This window comes from Podarcis muralis, chromosome 6, assembly GCF_964188315.1.
Source record: "Podarcis muralis chromosome 6, rPodMur119.hap1.1, whole genome shotgun sequence".
Lineage (NCBI taxonomy): Eukaryota > Metazoa > Chordata > Lepidosauria > Squamata > Lacertidae > Podarcis > Podarcis muralis.
In genome coordinates this window covers 64,575,160-64,595,608 of record NC_135660.1, presented here as the reverse complement: position 1 = coordinate 64,595,608, position 20,449 = coordinate 64,575,160, and the positions used below count along the sequence as shown (strand labels likewise).

The following is a 20,449-nucleotide window of genomic DNA, read 5'->3' as shown; positions in this document are numbered from 1 at the left end:
TAACAGTGATTTAAAAAAGATTCACTCCAGCTTTCTGAGGCGTATTCTTGGACTCCCAGCTGTGATCAAATATGAAACAATGGGTGCAGAAATAGGCATACACACAATGGAATATTGGGCCTGGTCCACCTCAATAAAGTATTGGTTACGCTGCCATTTTCGCTGCCCTCCATCAAGTCTGCTCGCTGATTTGCTCAAAGACTCCTATAAATCAAGATGGTATCAGTACCTCGAAAAAAAGATTGAATCTTTAGGCATCGAGCTGGAGCCCCTGTACAATTCTAATGAGCAATACATTTTCCATAATATCCTAATTAGATTAAAGGATGTCGAGAGACAAAATATTATGGCAGCTGTAAACAAAATTTGCTCCCCCATATTCTATGATTTAAATATCTTAGATAGCAGAGCCAATTATGTCACTAAATTAATAATCCCAGCCCAACGTAGGGCTTTTATGCTGGCCCGTTTGAATGTTTTTCCCTCAGCATTTGTCAGGGGAAGATATCAAAACATTCCCAGAAACAAGAGATTCTGCAGATGTTCTATGAATGTCCCGGACACTGTAGAGCATATTCTCTTTCATTGCCCATTGTACAGTACGCTCCGTCAACGCGTGCTGTCCCCTCTTTTGGGTGGTCTGGAACCCCAGCAAGGTGAATGTGTGGGATTCTGCCTATCCGACGTTGACCAAAGGGTAACGGTGGGGGTAGCCGAGTTTTTGGTAGCAGTCCTCCAAGGAGCAGGTTAACAAGGAAAACCACTGATTTTATATGTATATATATAAATATGTATGTAGCCAACTGCTGCCCTTCTATATATATTTCAAGGCTTTTATATCCTATTTTCTCTTTTATGGTTTTATTTGCATAATGCCTAATAAAGGTTTGATAAGTAAGTACTAAGCAAATCTTTCTTATAACTGAGACTGTGATGAACCTATATGAGAAATGGAATCTTAAGAAATCTTGTAGTGCTTTTCATCAACACACCTTGACAGTAATGGGTTCTGAAGGAATATTTCACATTCACTTATAAGTCTGCATTAAATCCATTATCTCTATGTACATGCGCTGTGGGGCATCATAGCCTATGACAAAATCCAGATGTTGCCATTCAGGAATATCCTTGTGGTAAACTAAGTTTGGGATCTGAGGCAGTAAGAGGGCCATGTCCTTTGAGTCTGCAATCCAGTCGTTACCACCACTCCAGACAGCTATTGGAAGAGTCATCTGTTGTACGTTGTAGAAAGGCGGTGTTGACTTAAAGAGAAGAGATTAAAAAAAAGTTTAAAAACAGTCTGCAAAGACTCCCTGATCAAACACACACACTTGCAAAACACAAACGTATCTAAGTTGAGGGTTGTACCATTAATGCGCATGTTGAACTATTAATGTGCATAACAACTGGGCATTCATCAGAGGTTGTGCAAGAAAGTGCACATAATCCATCCATGAAGAGGAAATTGTGCAGATTGTCTGGTGAATTTACATCTCAGGGTTGTGCTTCCAGCCTCATACAGGGCAAAAAAGTCCTGCATTGTAGGGGGTTTGACTCAATGACCCCTGTGATCCTTCCCAACTCAGTTATTTGGTGATTCTATGATTTTTTGAGTACCTGAACTTTGTTCTTGTCCTTACTGTTACTAAGCAACTGAGCTTGTTTGTTTGTTTGTTTGTTTTTAATATCAAGTGGCCAAGACCCTGGGCAGCAGGCCGCTCTGCCTGGCTGTAAATCCAGCACTGATTGTCTGGATTTACTGATTGTTCGGAAGGAATGGGAGCCAGTGGGTGTAGTGGTTAAGAGCAGTAGTCTCATAATCTGGGGAACCGGGTTCGCGCCTCCGCTCCTCCACATGCAGCTGCTGGGTGACCTTGGGCCAGTCACACTTCTTTGAAGTCTCTCAGCCCCACTCACCTCACAGAGTGTTTGTTGTGGGGGAGGAAGGGAAAGGAGAATGTTAGCCGCTTTGAGACTCCTTAAAGGGAGTGAAAGGTGGGATATTAAATCAAAACTCTTGTTTTTCTTTTCATGTAACATTAAGCCCAACTATGACTGAGCATGAATGTGCACTCTGCCTAAGAGGATTGCACAGACACTTTGACCCTTTTCTGGTCTCACTACTGCTGCTTTAGCATTAAGGACAAACCCAGGCTCATGGTTTGTCTCACTCCACACAAACCACAAGATGGAACCAAAGTTTGTTCTCATATTTACAACTCATGCAGTGTCTGGAGAAAGACAAGCCACATGCCTGCTTTGAGCAACTTGCTAAACCAAACACAGATTAGCGTGCAGAAGAGCAGCAGCAGTTTGTGGCTTACCGTCACCCACAAACCAGCTCAGTGTCTTTGACTCATTACTCCCAAGTGTCATCTCTGTGATTCTTCCTACTGCTCTAGTTTTGTTAGCACTGAAGAAACATGATTGCAGTTTCAAGACAGACTGTTCTGGCAAATTTCAAGTATGGCTTGAAATTTAGACATATCTTAGAACCAGACATATCTTAGTTAGCTAATCTGTAGAGGGATAAATTTCAAAGAACATACTGGTGTGATGATCTTCATTATATGACCGGGGAATGAAGATAGACACCTGGCATATGGCAGATTTGTCAACAAATTTACATTTGAGATACATTTTTTTGAAAAGTTGACAGCTATTGTATCAACTGAAGTTATTGGCTTTTGACTTCACATAAGCAAATGTGATATTTGGATCTGATTTGGTGCGCATACTGTGACAAAAGTCAGGTGCCCGTCCCTCCCACTGCCGAGTGGTGGCTATAGCCCATGGGGTCCCAGGCACCCATACAGGGTTTCTGTCCCTTTGGGGAATTGAAGACATGGTGGACACTTCCATGGCTTTAAGAAATATGCTTTATTCATCTATTTATGCTTTGAGTCTGCCTGGAGGGAGGCCAGATCTTATGGCATGGTCATTTCAAGAGGAAGCGGTGTGGGCAGCCTCTAGCCTGCCTGGTCAAGATGGGTCTCTGTTCTTCTACCTGCTTCTTCATCCCAGCAACCCTTGCTCAAATACACCCTTTTCCTGTCCCCTCAAATACACACTCTATCACCTTGGCAACATCTCATTCCCCAGGCTAAAAGCTTTCTGTCCCCAATGGGCCATCAACACTTTTTGTCATTTTTTTAAAAAAGATATTTATTGAAATTTTCAAAAAAATCCAGGAAAAAAAATTAAAAACACTCAACGTTTACAATCTTATTTTCAATAACATATTTCCATGACTTCCCCACGCCTCCCCTTCTTGTATTCCATTTCCAATTGTTAGTTCAACAAGTTCTTGTGCCCAATTTTTAACCTTATTATATTTAATTCATTATTATATTTAGTTCATTTTATGTATCCAATTTTAACTTATAAACATCAGTCTTTATACGTCAGTACTCATTCTTAAAACTTTTTTCTAAGGTCGACCCAAATTCCCTTCCATAAATTCCCCATTTTTATACTAATAACAAAACAGAATAAAAAGAATCAGAATATAATTGTACACCCTTTGGATTCCCAAACCCCACCCCCCCTTTCCCGGTTTCAATCCCCAACAAATGTCCATCAGTCTATCTGCTATCAGCCTGGAGACCTCACGTCCGAGGCTCTTAATTCTCTCTCAATTCCTCTCTGCCGGTTTTTTTTGATAGTCCTTTGTATTAAACACCAAATCTCGGAGAAGCTCTGTCCCAATAGTGTCCATATTTCTTCCAGCCAGACCTCCATATTTAAAAGTGGAGCTCAAATCTTGTTTCTTAATCCTTTTAAGTCCAAATGTCCCAAAAGCTCCAGCTTCCACCTTGATCAAATTTGTAATCCATAGGTCTTCAGATCTCCACATAAGGAGATCTCTCCATTCTTCATTCTCCAATTCAAACCAGATTTTCATCATCCAGTTCTTATTTTCCTTTGTATCCATCTTGACAGGCCTCTGGCTCTCCTTTGTCATCTGCAGCATTGCAGCCCCTCCTTCCTTTTCCTCCGGATCAGCATGTATCTCTTTCTCCACTTTCTCCACTTTCTCAGATTTCTTTTCTTGTTCAGCTGCATGGACTTTTTGAGTCAAGTCCTTATCAAATTCAGTAAGTTTATTTACTGTTGAATTCAGAGTTGTAACACTTGTAGCCAAAACATCACTTTGACCTTGTAACTTTCCCAAGAGAAAAAAAACCTTGTCCAGTTCAGCCTGTATTTTTCCACCTGCAGCCATTCTTGTAATGTCCCTGAACCCCCTCTAGAGGGAGTCTGGTTACTTAGTATTCCTTCCAGTTCCAACCCAAAAGTCAAGTTAACTTGTTTCAGTTCTTCTTTATTTTCAACAATTTATAACCAAATTGTAACAAATATAACCAGCAAAGACAACAGAAACAAAGTTCTCTCTTTTTTTTTCAGCTTTGACAGCTAGTTTGACAGCTGTCAAAATCTTCTATGTCTCCTCAACAGGCTCTCACGGATCACTCCCGGGTCCCGGGGGCGGGGGTGGCACTTCAGCTCTCAAAATTAACTCTTATCCTCCAGCAAGATTGCTTATACTGCCAAATCGTGTAATTAATAACTTTTATCCAATAAAAAAGAAGATATTCTCTCGACCTTAGTTATCTAGTCCTTGCTTTAAGTTGTTTACAAGGCGGGGAGACGGACTTCCTCTTTGCGCCTTCCCCGATTGTGCCGAATTCAAACAAAAATTTTCCTTTTATAAATCCGATTTCTGTATTACTCACGGGTTGTTACTTTTAGTCCAAATGTTCAAAGGAAGAAGTCAGCGCTCTCCGACCATGGCATGCGGCTTCACTCCGTAGGAGAAGCAGTTGACTCTCAGCACCGCGCCGCTCCCCGTCCCCCGTTCCGAAGCCTTTAAAAAGGCTCCTTCGCAGGTCGGGGGCGCAAATTGTGCCCGCCGAGTCACCAGGTCCACAGGCTTCAGCGCCTGTGGTTTCTGAGGGTCCCCGCGTCGTCGGCAAGACCCGTCTCCTATAGAGCCGATTCCCTCCGGAACTCGGAGGGAATCCGCCATTAGTTGCTGGCGCTAACCCAGAAGTCCTAACACTTTTTGTCATGTTAACAGGTTTGGTCTTCACTAAGCCTGCCAGTCAGGAATTTTCTGTCTGGCACAGCTCTGCAACTTGTACTTTAATCCACATCCCAGTTAATCAAAATCCTAGCATTTTTTCATTTCTAGGGTTTAGGGAGATCCCTCCCCTAAATCTATAACAAGAACTACTATAACAAGAACTACAAGAACATCTCATGTGCTATCTAAAGAGGTTCTTTTTAATCTGATTGTTCACACCTTGGAGATGGATTCTTTTGATACATGCTCAGTCTATGGATTTACGTTAAGCTACCTGGTATCTACCCTCATATAAACGCCTACAGAGAGAAATACTCAATTTGTGAGAAATTCTTACCTGGTTGTGGTGAGCCATGTTTGCTTCCTTGCTTCCCCAGTCAAACCCTTTGAACTTCCCAGCCTTCACAATCTGAAAAAGAGGTGTGCCATACTTTGAAAAACCAAATGGGCAAGGCAGATGATATAGAAGTGTGTGATATGAATAGAGTGTGGTACCGGCATAAACAAGGATGTTGAACATGTCAAAAACCATGCTATGATTAAGGCTATGCAATAATGTCTAACTTCATCTTTAGTGAGAAGAACAAAAGTTAATGTAAACATACAAAGAAAGCTACACAAAGCCATCTGAAAGCAGTAGAGCTGTTTTTTTAGTACTGCTTAACCTTCTACGTCTCCTCAGTTCATCTGATATCTTGAGAATGTTTGACATGTGTCCTACTAGATATGAGTTGTCTGTTTTACACCTACCTGGAAGCAACTCTCATCTAACTTAGGGGAACTTTAGTAAACACACATTGGTTTGGGCTGAAAATTTCTCTTCCGATCTAATATGAATTCTCCTCTCTGCCTCTGGGCAGCTGGATTACGGTAAGTTGGGTGGTTGGATAAGTAGCCCAGGTATCCCATTGCTCAGAAATCAGAATATTTGCAGGGATCAGGAATTTCCACTCTACAGTCCAACTTAGTCTGCCAGGGGATCCAATCTCACCCAAACACTTTCCCACAAAGACACCCACTGATCATCAGCTGATCTCACTCATTTAAATTCTGCAGTATTCCATGCAAACCTCGTCCTGATTAAGGAAGGAGTTTGCATTGGAAGTGTTACTAAAGTGAATAAGGAAGAGGTTTGCATTGGAATCCAGAAGGAGCAGCTTGCAAGGAGCTTTGACATCCTTGATTGTTCTAATAGGTAATTAACAGGTTGGATGCCCCACCCTATTGTTAAACTTTGCATGTGAAACTGATCCTGATAAGAATCGGGCCTGTGGAACAAAGGAAAAGGTTGCTGACTTGTGACACAGTCAAAATTGATATAGGCCACTTTAAAGTGTAAATACATCTGTCTAATCATGTCAGGGGCGACAGAGGACGAGATGGTTGGATAGTGTTTTTGAGGTTACCAGCATGAGTTTGACCAAACTGCGGGAGGTAGTGGAGGACAGAGGTGCCTGGCGTGCTCTGGTCCATGGGGTCACGAAGAGTCGGACACGACTAAACGACTAAACAACAACAACAACAATCATGTCTATTCAGAACCATTCAATAGGACTTATTCCCAGGGAAGTGTTTCTAGAAATGCAGACTAAGTCACAGAATCAGAGTTGGAAAAAACCAACTCCATCCTAAAGATTATTTCACACAATTGATCCAAAATAGAGAGCAGGTTCAAGGGAAGCAGTGGCTAGGAAAAAAATAATTCGATTGTGGGATATATGAGCCTCAAATAACCAGCATGTTTAGCTCTATAGGTTAGCATGATGGGTTTAAGACAGTCCAGCGAGGAAGGGCTACCAAAGCCATTATTCATTTTCACTTCCACCATGTATATCCAATCAGAAAGGACATCTTACCTAGATGCTCCAATCTTCTACTGTGTGGCTTTAGCAAGCCGTTTTTGTGTTTCTATACAAATAATTCAGATGACACTAAGTTAAAGTGCCGGTCTAGCCTGGAGCCATCCTGATGCTTTGGACTCCAACTCCTATCAGCAAAAGGCAGCGTGGCCTGGCTGATGGGAGTTGGAGTCCAAACAGGCAGGCAAAGCTTCCACTGAGTTCTTCACTGAGACACAAGTCAGTAAAGTACCACAGCAATGTAGTATTTGTCCATCTTCATGCAGAGGGACTATTTTGCCAATAAAAACAAATCCATTGGGGATATTATTGTATCTTTAGCTTTTGAAATACTCCTGTTTGGAAACATTTAAACACAATAAAACTCTCTCAGCTTTAAATCCTTTCTCATAAAAACAAAACATGTTTCTGGAGTCTATAAAAAGACAGGCTGAGTTATTAAGAATTTTTCTTTCAATCATATTTATTAATTTCATTCTTAAAAGTCTTTGTAAAAGCCTGTCCTGATTGCCCATTCTTCAATCGATACGAAAACGTTTTTTTAAAGAGAAAAGAGGATTTCGGTGCTACCTGAGTCCAGTGAAGCATGTTCTGGATAGATGTCCCAGCTGGACAGTGTGATAAATAAACATCGATTCGACTCTGTAAGAAAGCGCAAAGTGATTAGCTGAATTTATCACAAATTGCAACAGCCACTTCCCTTCCATTTGGTTTGTTTGCACAAAAGCAGTGCACCAGAGCTCAACATCAGGATATCACACAGGAATCCGTGTCTACATAGTAACAACACAACTTGATGCTCTAAACTGGTTACTAATCCCAATATGATGTTACAAAAACAAAAAACAAAAAAACAAAACCCCCCGGAAATTATCTTAGAGCAAGGCATTTCAGTTTTAACTGTCCCAGAACTTAAATGCATTTTTTTTTACATTTTATATATCAAATTACTTGCAGTGCTATTCTGTGCATATTTACTAAGAAGCAAATTGTACGGTGTTCAACCAGGCTTCATCCCATGTACCTTTGCACAGGAGAAGAAGAAGAAGAAGAAGAAGAAGAAGAAGAAGAAGAAGAAGAAGAGGAGGAGGAGGAGGAGGAGGAGGAGGAGGAGGAGGAGGAGGAGGAGTTTGGATTTTATATCCCGCTTTATCACTACCCAAAGGAGTCTCAAAGCGGCTAACATTCTCCTTTCCCTTCCTCCCCCACAACAAACACTCTGTGAGGTGAGTGGGGCTGAGAGACTTCAAAGAAGTGTGACTAGCCCAAGGTCACCCAGCAGCTGCATGTGGAGGAGTGGAGAGGCGAACCCGGTTCCCCAGATTACGAGTCTATCGCTCTTAACCACTACACCACACTGGCTCTCTGGTTAGATTACAGCCTAACTATAATGCTTTTCATCATACAGTACTACTAGAACCAATCCAGGTACGGTTACTAACAATGATTGATGCAATAGGCATTGCATTGTGTATGTTCCTCCTACAGGACATGAATTCACCCTATCCTGCTTGAGTACCAAACCTGGCCTTGGTGTGCACTTATGGCTTCTCACTTCATGTTCCTGGGCTTTTGACTGCTGCTTATTGTTGTAATAATAATAATAATAATAATAATAATAATAATAATAATAATAATAATTGTATTATTTATCTCCCGCTCATTCTGGGCAGCTTACAGCAGATATGAAAAAGTGTTGTTGGGTTTTTTTTAAAAAAAAAGGTATCCCACCCTGTGACCACCTGATGAAATGTAGAATGTAAATAATGAATAATTTTAGAGGAATATTGGCTGGAAAGGAAGCAAGAAAGGGAAAATACTAATAAGCAGCCTCATAAAGATCACCTGCAAAATCCACACAAATGTAGTGAGATGTTACTAGTGTGCTTAGTGAGATGCTACTAGTTTGCATGAACTGAGATCATCTGGTGAGACTCACTTGACAACAGTGAGAATCTAGGCCTTTAATGTCATCAGCCCAGTCCTGCAGAATACTCCAGCAACAGAGACTCAGCAGGCACCTTCTAAACCAACTTTGAAATGCCTGCTGAAAACTCTGTTCTGCCAGTACACCCACCACTATGGTTACTGATCTCTGCTTTTAACTTGTTTTTCACTTTTTGTGCTTTTATGAAATGGTTTTAATCTTATTTCTACTGTTGTAAACTGCTTTGATACATTTTGCTGATATAGTGATATCTAAATACTTAAATAAATAGTTAGCCATTATGCAGTGCTTACACCAGAGACAAAATCCCAGATTAGGAAGAAATATGCATGAGACTATGAGATCTACTGAAGTCTTTGTGCTTTTTTTTACAGGAAGCTTTATATGGCCAATATCTTGTAGGCAGTGGAAATGTATTCTGGAACTTTAGCTTTGTACATAAGAAGGGGATTTAGACACTCCCTTGAGTGGCATATTGTGGGGCAGTTGCCAGGGTGCAAAATTCTTAGGGGTGCAAAATTTCAACACCCAGCAATGCCTCAGTACAGCTCTGCTCTTCCGTCGCTGAGCTCAGTCGCAAACGGCTTCTCCATGCAAACCAGGAAGTGACCTCTCCAGACAATGGAATGACTCTTCCTTTCTTATCTCTGTGGCTGCAATCTCCTGGATGCCGCAGATGTCGTTATGTGGTTGAATGTGCACACATATTCTGTCCGTTTCCCTCCTTCCCATCCCACTCTGTGTGGTCCCTGTTTAAACAACGCCACAGCAAAGGCAAAAAGATGCCGGTCAATGCGCAGGGAGGCCTTGAGGGAGGATAGGCAGTGGTTGCACATGTGTGCTGCTGTACTTGAGTACAGCCATGAGGCTTATTAGGCTTATTATGTCACTGCTCCTAGTGCAAGAGACACCATGGCACCCACACAAGCTTTTACTAGTGGTCCAGAATCTGAGCTCTCCTTTAAAAAATAGATCTCTATCCATCATTGACGCAAAATGATGGGACAATGATGTGCAGGTATCTTCTGTGTTTTGTCTGAATGTAATTAAGTTATGAATGGCACAAGTAGCAATCACTTCAGAGAAGCCTCCATACACCTACCTTTTTTTAGAGCACACACCTATTAAGTAATTAGAAATCTTACCGCATTCATGTTTACCACATTAAAGCCAGTTGCCATGAAGACAACACTGCCACAAAGATAATCCATTGGGAAACGGTTACACAAGGAAGTAGCACACCATTTCATTGTTCTGTCTTGAGCTAAAAACTGCTTAGTTCCAAACATTTTCTGCCAAAACAAAAATATTAGTACATATGCTATTTTGTTAGTCAATTCTCTTTTTTCCTATGGATACTACTATCGAGTAGAAACAAAATATTACAAAAAAAACTGTTATGAGAATCTTCCGCTCAGACATTTAGGATAGAATACCCATTCAAATCCCACAAGCACAGTCAGACAGAATGACCCTCTGGACCTTCCAAGTGTCCCTATTTTCCAGAGGCTATCCCAGATTTACAGAAGCCATCCTGGTTTCTGATTTGATCCCAGAATGTTCCCTATTTTCCCCGGAGAAATGATGAAGGGTATGGAGTTTTGCAGCCCCCAAGACAAGGAGATAAGTCACTATACAACCTTTAAAAGACATCTGAATGCAGCCTTATATAGCGAAGTTTTTAAATGTTTAATGTTTTGTTATGTTTTTATATATGTTGGAAGCTGCCCAGAGTGGCTGGGGCAGCCGAGTCAGATGGTTGGGGCATAAATGGAATGGAATGGAATGAAACCTTCCAAAGTGGTTCAGAAACAAGTTACATGGTAATGGTTCCCACAACATGAACACTATTTAGGTAGGAGCCCAAATATGCAAAAGACATGAGTTATGCAAACATAGCCTCTAAGGGCATTGGTTTCTTTATTTTATTTTATATTTTATTTTATTATTTTCCATTTTTAACATTATTATAACATCTTATTTCCTTTTACTAATTCATAGCTCTACTGAAACACTCGGCTTCCCTCCATCCCGTTATCTGGTTTTTGTATAACAACATCATATTTCCACACATTTATACCATCTCAATCCTACACTTTTTTTCTTGGTTATTTTACTCTTAAAGCACAAGTAGAAGGTTCCTTCCAATGAGCATTGTGAGGTTTATCGCAGTCTTGCAAGTGTCTTTACATGTTTACAATAACTGTCTATTTATTGAATAAATTTACTCCAGTCTCTCTGGAACGCTTTGTCACTCTGGTTTCAGATTTTGCCTTTCAGCTTTGGTAATTCCGCATAGTCTATCATCTTCGTTGATTTCTAGACTTTTGGCGTCCTTCTAAAGTGGTTCAGGAACAAGCTAGATTATAATCGTTCCCACAACATGAATACTATTTCAGTAGGAGCCCAAATATACAAAGCACATGAGTTATGCAGACATTTTGCCAAATGTCCAGTAGCTAAATAGATGTGCTAGAAATCATTTAATTACCCCGTAATTTCAGCAAAAGTGTCTTACTGCTCTATTGTATGCCTAGTGACTTAATTTAATGTCATGTCTCCTGACTTGAACCTAGGCTAAGTAGCTATTCCTCCGATCTGAAAATGACAGGAGTGTAGCATAGCAACCAAGGGTGACTGTAGCATGGGGATAAAACTGACCATGCTCCAATGTTGTAAGTCCGCAACTAAGAAAGGAAGGGAGGGAGGGAGGGAGGGAGGGAGGGAGGGAGGGAGGGAGGGAGGGAGGGAGGTGGAAATGGGGCAGGGTTTCAGGAAAAAGGGTTTTGGCAATCCCACCTGCCATTGAACCCAAAAGGTTTTGACTCTACTAGGTTTTGCCATTAAGCTAGATCCCTGGAGCATAGGCTTACTGTACTATAAAGAAAGCAATACTGTAAAATAAATACATTCCCATGTACCGTATTTTTCGCACTATAGGATGCACCGATCCATAGGACGCACCTAGTTTTTTTGGGGGGGAATAAAGGGGGGAAATCTATTTCCCCCCTAGGCGGGGGGCTGGGGCGGGGGATGCCCGAGCTTCCCCCGACCCCAGCCCCCAGAACAGGCTGCTATTCGCAAGCCTAGGGAGCCCAGCGGGAAGTCCCGCCGGTCTCCCCAGGCTTGTGGATATCTGTCCCCTGAGCTTGTGGGGATGGCAGCCTCCAAACCAGGTTGGGGAACAGCAGGGTGGCGCCGCTGCGCCTCCCCGCTGTCCCCCGAGCTCAGGGCGGGAGTTCCTCCGGAGGGCACCCCATGGTTCGGACTGCAGGCTGCTGCCTGCAAGCCTTGCGAGCCTGCGGGAACTCCGTCTGGGCTTGCAAGGCTTGCGGATAGCTTCCTGATGACTGGAGAGCAAAAGGGGTCGGTGCGCACCGACCCCTCTCACTCTCCAGGCTTCAGCGAAAGCCTGCATTCAACCCATAGGACGCACACACATTTCCCCTTCATTTGGGGGGGGGGAGTGCGTCCTATAGGGCGAAAAATACGGTAACTGCTCAGCATTATTGCTTTAAAGGCAACTAAGTTACCCACAAGTGTGATCTGCCACCATACTGACAAGATTCTCATGGCAATTTTATTAGGAACCGTAGAGAATTGCGCCAAATTCTTTAATATGGGCACCAGTTGCAAACAGTATCCATGAGTATAGAATACCAACACCTTTCTTTTTCTGCCCACAGCAGAAACTGGAACCCATGACACATACAGCAAGGGAGAAGAACCAGCCCCTCATTTTTTTACCCAAAAAAGTCCTGGCACAGAACAGCCAAAGCAACACTGTGCTATCAAGTTGCAGCATTGGCTAGCTTGAGCTCTTTAGATGTCTAAGAGCATTGTGAATAGCCTCAGGTAAAATGAAACAGACATCCCCAAATACTGTACTAGCTACATTAGGCAATATTTGCATTCCGTTGTTTGAACAAGTATTTTTTCCGAAATACATACTTTGAGCTTAGGTTCAGGAACCATTGCAAGTTTGATCAAAGCCGTGTTTGTCAAATACTTAACAGTGACTACTGGTGCCAATGCAAAGAACATCTTGATCTTCTTGGCTAGGTGTGGCATGGTTGAAAATGCAATGAATGCTGTGGGGGGGGTGGAGAAAAATAAATAGAGTTAGCAATGTAGTCTTGAAAAAACCAATAACAAAATCGGGTATATTATCAAAATTTACAGACTTTCAGCAGAGCTGAAAATGCACCTTATACTGACTTCTCCAGTACCACTCTTATTCAACCTCTTCATAGCACGAATCTTTAGTACTTCGTAGAGCAGCTGTAGCTGGGAACAACCCCTTCAGTTAAGGTTTCTGTCTTGATTTCCAAACAGTAGCTTTTTATGTGAATGACATGCTCTCAGAGACCATGATTAATGTGCCATTTTCATGACATCTCTGGGGTTCACCTCTCTGACACTATATAGAGCCACCCCTATAACAACTCCACTAAGTCTCAGGTTTGGGCCCTGAAATCTCAGGATCTGGGATCATTTTGACCTAGGACCCTACTAGGGATGGAGCATTATAATCTACACATCACAACAGAAAAGGCCCTGCCTTGTTTCTGACCTACTTAAAACTTTTTAGTGCTGCATATATTTCCTTAGTGGTGTAATAATTGTAAATTCACTTACGTAATACATTCTGTGGCTAATAACAACATTAATAATAATTTTATTTTTTTATACCCAGCCCATCTGTCTGGGTTTCTCCAGCCACTCTAGGTTGCACTAAGAACCAATAAAACATGAAGTGACAGTCAGAGGTGAGGTGAATTTCAAACCGGTTTGGTTATAGAACTATGATTTATGAGACCAAGAAGGCGTGTTCAGCCAACAAGTTCTCTTCTCCTCTTGTCTCAGGGGCCTTAACACATTACATCCCGGGGTTGTTAAACTATAGCTTTCTGTTACATCCAGACTGGGAAACTGTTACCTAAACTCTGACTGCAAACTAGGCTTGATACTGGTTTGCAATCCTGGATTTTAACAGTTTCTCAGTCCAGACAAACCACTTTTTATAAGCCCCTTAACCAATTTGAATCATCACCTATATGGGAAATATCACAAAGGAGGAAAATGACCACTCCCCGCTTAAAACGGGGGGCGCCCTTTGCGTGGATGCGCACAGCCCCTAGATCTGGAGCGGCTCCATCAGCATAGGCTTGGCTTTGCCAGGTGGGATACCTGGAGGTCTCCGCCTACCTCAGTCAGTTGTCCAATCCCACCTGGGGGAAGCATTGCCAAGGAGACCAGGCCAGGTAGGGGAGGGATTACCTGCCCACAGAATAGAGGGAGGATCTTACCTGGGAATCCTCACTTGGCTCCAGAGCTTCTCCCACCCTACCCACCCTCAGTTAATGTCTTATTTTGCAGGTTAACTTTTCTTCACAGGTTTTGCAGGTTAACTTTTCTTCACAGGTATGCGGGCGCTGCTACGTTAAGGTCGCTGTTAAAGGGCCGGAAAGGAATTTCCCTGCATTGGCAGGTTTCGCCTTTCCCGTAGCAAAACGTTACAACTTTGGCGGTATCAGGCCTCGGGCAGAATCCTTTAGTCCATCTTCCTCTTTGCGGCGGCGATACCAGGGTTCCCCGTTAATGGGGTTTCTGAAGGGAGGCTTTGACCGTACGCCGAAAGGTTGTCATTGCTCTCCCCTGCGGCGGCGGCGTAACGGGGGCAGCTATCTCTGCTTGAACATATGTTCTCCAGAGCCACCCCATCCCCCCCCACACTGGACAACCCTGATGCTCCCTAGGTCCCCAGCTGGGGGCTGGGGAGGCAGAACGCCCAATGCCTGAGCCAAGGTCTACCCACATTTGAAATTTAATAAAGTTGTGGCCAATTTAATCCCATAGCACATTGTCTAGAGTTGTTATTCCACATGACGGGGGGGACCGCTTGGGATCTGGGGGCTCCGCCTGTCCACGCAATGCAGGAAACCAAAATGCAGGGATTGTTATTCTAGATGCTTCTCCATAGGTGTCCATAGGTTCCATGGAACATCACTGTACCATGAGCAAGATGTCTCTTGAATTTAATATACAACAGCAACTGCACATATAATTATGTAGCGAAAAGAATTGCCCACATGTGTTTAAGAATCTTGCTAACCTACCCATTGTGGTGCCCTCGGAATGACCAACATAAAATATTTTTTCCTGACCAGTTTTGTTCAGGACAAAGTTTATTGAAGCTGGAAGGTCGTATTTAGCCTTTTCATCAAAACTGCAAAGAAAAAGGAACAGCCTATGTTTAACAGACATGTATATGCAGTGGGATCAACATTGTGAAAGCCTAAAATGCCCTGTTCTCTGCCCAGTTCAATACAAGAAGAGGCTTGGATCTGGCAGATCAGAGATCATCTCCTCCATGGATCCATCAAGTCACCAAGTCTATGAACATTTGTGAAACAGTTATCTGAATTAAGCCATGACTCATCTTCCTTATATATTTCCTTTTTCACTGTTCACTAGCAAGCAGGGCCACACTATGAGCTGTTCACTGCAAACTGAAAATGCCCACCACACAGTTAAGAGCAACCATGTGGCTGCAATGGGGAAAGCAAAAACATTTTGAAAAAGTCAGTTTCAGGAGGAACAGTACTTATGCTGTGGGCAGGAGAGGACTCTGCTTTCCCTCCAACCCATGTCTGTCTGAGGAGCTTCAAATTCCAGCAGAGATTCAGAAGGACCAATATTGAGTCTCTCCAGATCAAGTCTAATTGCACCTGAAGTTAAGCTGATCTGCTATCATCTATTCTATGGAGTTCACCAAGGTCACATTTCACCAAGGCCATATTTTCCCCAGGAACAAACAAGTTGTTTGTTTGTTTAAAGGGACAACTACCAATTTTACTTACTTGGAAATGTATTTCTATACCTCCATATCATATATTATAAGAGGAGGTGGAAAAACATGGCTGCACTAGGAAGAGCATGACTAATTAAAGTTTTCCCCAAAGGGTAAACTAGGAACCAGAAACAAGAAATTAGGTTTAGAAAGCTCACTCTACCTGAATAGCCAGAATTCTTGATGCTTCTCAGTATAGTTGATGTGTTTGCTGGACCAAGTGTTACCTCTGGTGTTTCCAAGCCAAACATCATAACCAGCATCAGCCAATATAAAGCCCAGGCTGTTGTAGTCCATATTAAACACCCAGTTACTGCTAGAACCAAGCAAGCCATGCTGCAAGAACACTGCGGGCCTGGGACCTGAAGAGGAGGAAGAAGAAGAATTTATACCCAGCCCATCTGGCTGGTTTTCCCCAGCCCCATTGGGAGGCTCCCAACACAATTAAAGCTACAATAAAACATCAGACATTAAAAACTTCCCTAAACAGGGCTGCCTTCAGATGTCTTCTAAAAGTCATATAGTTGTTTATTTCCTTGACATCTGATGGGAGGGCATTCCACAGGGTGGGCGCCACTACCAAGAAGGCCCTCTGCCTAGTTCCTTGTTTTAAACATAGTTACAATAAGTAATTTCAGTGTCTCCATCCAATAAGATGCAGCCTCACCTGGCCAAGCTCTCCTCACCTCGCACCTCTGCTCTCCTTCCCAATCATCTCCAGTGACGGATGTGTTAAGAAGCCAGGAGAGCAACGATGCCCCACATGTGCAGCCTCACTGGCCACTGGTGTGCATCACCAACTATAAACTTGGGACGCAGAGCAGGCCAGCAATTTCACGTGTCTGGAATTTAAGTCTGGAATGAGTATCTTCTAAATGCAATATGGAAAGCAAGGTAGAGGTATTTTGGGGCACAGCTCACCAGGCCCTGCAGATATGAATTCATTTAAAGTAGCTAGGTGTTTCCTTACCACCTCTTTTCCTATCTTGGGCTGTAGCTCCCTCCTTACATCATTTAATATGTCATCACCAGGTTGGGGATCACTTTCCTTGTGAGTTAGAGACAGAGGCAAAGGGACGTCCGGTTTAATCACGGCTTAATGATTTTATGGTCTTTATTGTAGACTATTTACAAAGTTAACACAAGCTCTGATAATTCACTCTGATTCATCATGTTCAGTTGGCGTGAATGACATAGGACACCTCCCCCAGCATTTCAAGTGTGACAGCTTTACGGCTTTCCTTTTGACCTCCAACCTCTTTGGCGCATGCCTCAAAAGAGCCGACTGTACTTCCTCCCCCCCCCCTCCAAGTCTGAACTCAGCCTCAGCGGAACTGTTTGCTCTAGCTGTTTCGCTGTTTCACCTTCTTGCACTTCTATGTTCAGGAGATCCAACCCCCCCCCCCTTGCTGGTGCCTGCTGCTTCTTCGTCTCTGACCAGGGTTTTCTATCATGACCATTATTTCATCCACAATGCCTTTAATTTATATGACTTATTTCCTACAGTTATTCCTCTAATATCATCACCTGCTCTTATATCTCTCACCAGTACCTCTAAGACTAAAATAAACAATAAAGGTGATAGGGGACACCCCTGTCTTGTTCCTTTTGTAATTTTACACTCATCTGCAGTTACATTATTAATTATTAATCTTGCTTGCTATTCTGAATATATGGCTTCTTTTCCTCTTTTAAACTCCAAAGTTCATTTCTTCCAGGACATTAACATAAAGGTCCAGGAAACATTATCAAATGCTTTTTCCATATCTACAAACATCATTGCTGCTTGTTTTTCATTTCTTACTACCAGATATTCAAAAATATCTATTATAGTCTTATATATTCTTTCATATGTCTTCCTGGCAGAAATCCTGTTTGGTCTTTATGTATTATTTGTAATAATATGTTTTTGATTCTATTAGGAGATTGGCAATTTTAATTAATGGAATATGCTGAAATGGCTAAATTAACTGGAAGGAAGTTTAAGAAATCAAAATGAACACAAATAGGAAAAAAGGGGGAAATTTTTACTGCATATTTACAAAGGCATTGTAAAAGAAGTTAATACAATAGCAGGCTTTTAAAAACACTTGTAATATTAAGAATGTTTAAAATTGGAAATTTTAATAAATTTAATAAATTATAGACATGTATAATATAAGATATTATAAAAGAACCAGGAGAGTAAATGGAGAGAAGTCAAGGGGTCTGAGTAATCCCAAAATATGGATTTAATATGGTGTGAAGATGTTTTATTTTCTATTTCTATTTTTATTGAAGTTGTTTCTTATGGTTTATATGATGATAATGTTTAAATGTGAAAAATAATTTTAAAAATTTAAAAAAGAAGACAAAGCAGTTCTGCCTTTTCTCTGTCACTCAATAGCATATCTCCATATTCTCCATGCAGAGGACCTAATAGCTCAAGAAAGGACTAAAATGTGTTTAACCTAATCTATGGCCTTTTTTGGAATTTTATAGAAAAAATAGGACCAAAACATATAATTAATAAAATCATATTAATAAACATCCATAACCAAACAGATTGTTGAGGTTTTCTTGCAATAAGTAAATGAATTCCAAAGCAAAAACTTATCATTTTTTAAATAATAATTTTAAATGCCCTCATAGTATTTTCATGTATACATAATAAATACCTCAAAAAACACACTCACCAGATTTCCGGTTATTTCTTTTCCCATGAGGAATTCTGTTAATACTCAGGATATACCCATCATCTGTCACCACTTCATATGTCTCACTGGGATATCCTCTGAAGGAAATCATTTCACCCTGGGCAGAAAGGGAGAAAAGAAAAGGCAAGGTTTGGCTGGTAGTGTAAAACTCCTGGACACTTCTTTTCCACAGAAGACTACATCTTTAGTAGCAATGGTTCCCAAACTCCACCCAATCCTCTTGGACCACTTAATGATTTTTCTTCATGCTGTTGAGCAACAATAATGCATAGGGCAAGATGCTAAACTTGCTACTGCTGATACCTAAATGAAGCCCAAAGAGCACTGGGGTTCCATGAAGCAGATGTTGGGAGCTACTTTGGAAATGCTTAAAAAACTAAAACAAAAAAATGCTGCAAGCTGCCCTGAGCAATGATGCATTGAGAGGGCAGGGTACATACTTCAAAATCATCATCATCATCATTTTCTTGCGCCTGCTATCCCAGCATTCCATGAAAAACAAACTTTAGGTATGTGGAATATAGCACAATTAAGCAGCACTAATAACCATAAATGCCTTCAGTTAAGCAAATAAAAGAATAAAAGATGGATGGCTTACAACATCCATAGTAGCTTCTGGGTGTAAAGTTCTTCTTTTCATAAACATTCCTGAAGTAACAAGGGCTTGGACCAATCCTGCCCCCATTATGAAGAGCCACATCCTTGATGTGCATGGAAGCAAATCCATCTTTCAGCGTAGAGTACAAGACTGGGCTCCACAAAGCTGGATTAAAGAATATGTGCTTTAACCTATATCATATACTGAAGAATGAAAAGGCAGAGAGTGCGGCTTAAATAGCTTGCCACTCTTCACCAAGTACAGGCTACACGTTCCTGGAAGGAAAAGAAACATTGTCTCTAATTGATATCATTGGTTCAATCTTGCCCAACTCCCAATATCATCTTACGCAAACTTCTCAGAAGGTATTTCCACTGACTTCCGTGTGACACCTTTCAAGGCAAGTGGGCATAGGACTGCAGTCTCAGTTCAACAAAAGATTAGTCAACGTGTAACAGATCATTTTTTGCAGCAGTTAAAAGTACAATGATCAATTTGCAGGTAGCTGATTCAAAGCTCATCTGGGTGGCCTCAGGCGCATTATTTTTCAGACCGTAATCATATGGAGTTAATAGTTAAAGATAAAGGACCCCTGGACAGTTAAGTCCAGACAAAGATGACTATGAGGTGCAGCACTCATCTCGCTTTTCAGGCCGAGGGAGCCGTCTTTTGTCCACAGAAAGCTTTCTGAGTCCAATGGCCAGCATAACTAAACTGCTACTGGTGCAGGGAGGACAAGTGCCAGAGCAGAAGGAAACACTGTTTACTTTCCCATCTCAGCAGTACCTATTTATCTGCTTGTGCTGGTATGCTTTCAAACTGCTAGGTTGGCAGGGGCTGGGACAGAGCAACTGAAGCTCACCCCATTGCACAGATTCGAACTGCTGACTTTCCAATCAGCAAGCCCAAGAGGCTCAGTGGTTTAGACAGTGCCACCCGCGTCCCAGGCATATGGACTTAATGTTGGATAGATGAAAAAGAACACTTTGCAAATGTAGTTGACATGCACAATGGACCTTCTGAGAAAGCAACCACACAGAGAGGCAGTCACCTCCCAATCACTCCAAGGAGTGAATCTGCTTCCAGAATTTTCCAGAGAGTTATGGAGGTCACTGGTTCTCCACAGGACTTTAATCAATGCAGCAACTACTGGTAACCTCATGTATATTGTATAATGTATAACTCAAAACTACCCAAGAGAGGTGTTTTGAAACAGTTACTTACCATTAATAAATCAGGATATGCATAAGCCAAACTTACCCTTGGCCTTTCCTGTTTAGCATGTAAAATATGCCAGGATCCAGCTCTTAATGATCCCTTTCAATTACCGGTACATGCACACCCAGAAACTACATGCAATGGCTTCATTTAATGCAAGAATTAGAAGCCATGCTCCTCTATTGCCCCAT

The 20,449-nt window shown here is 41.8% G+C and overlaps 1 protein-coding gene across 1 annotated transcript; it reads right to left on the bottom strand.

Annotated features, from left to right (window-relative positions):
- Window positions 1–905: 905 nt before the first annotated feature.
- On the bottom strand, window positions 906–19,169 carry LOC114596711 (putative lysosomal acid lipase/cholesteryl ester hydrolase). Its single transcript, XM_028728459.2, has 9 exons — window positions 19,041–19,169; window positions 18,422–18,539; window positions 15,910–16,108; window positions 15,013–15,122; window positions 12,845–12,984; window positions 10,039–10,185; window positions 7,516–7,587; window positions 5,424–5,495; window positions 906–1,262 (listed from the first exon to the last, which is right to left on the bottom strand). Exons 1-9 carry the CDS (start codon window positions 19,167–19,169, stop codon window positions 1,029–1,031), a joined length of 1,221 nt encoding a protein of 406 aa, XP_028584292.2. The 3' UTR covers window positions 906–1,028.
- Window positions 19,170–20,449: the final 1,280 nt, after the last annotated feature.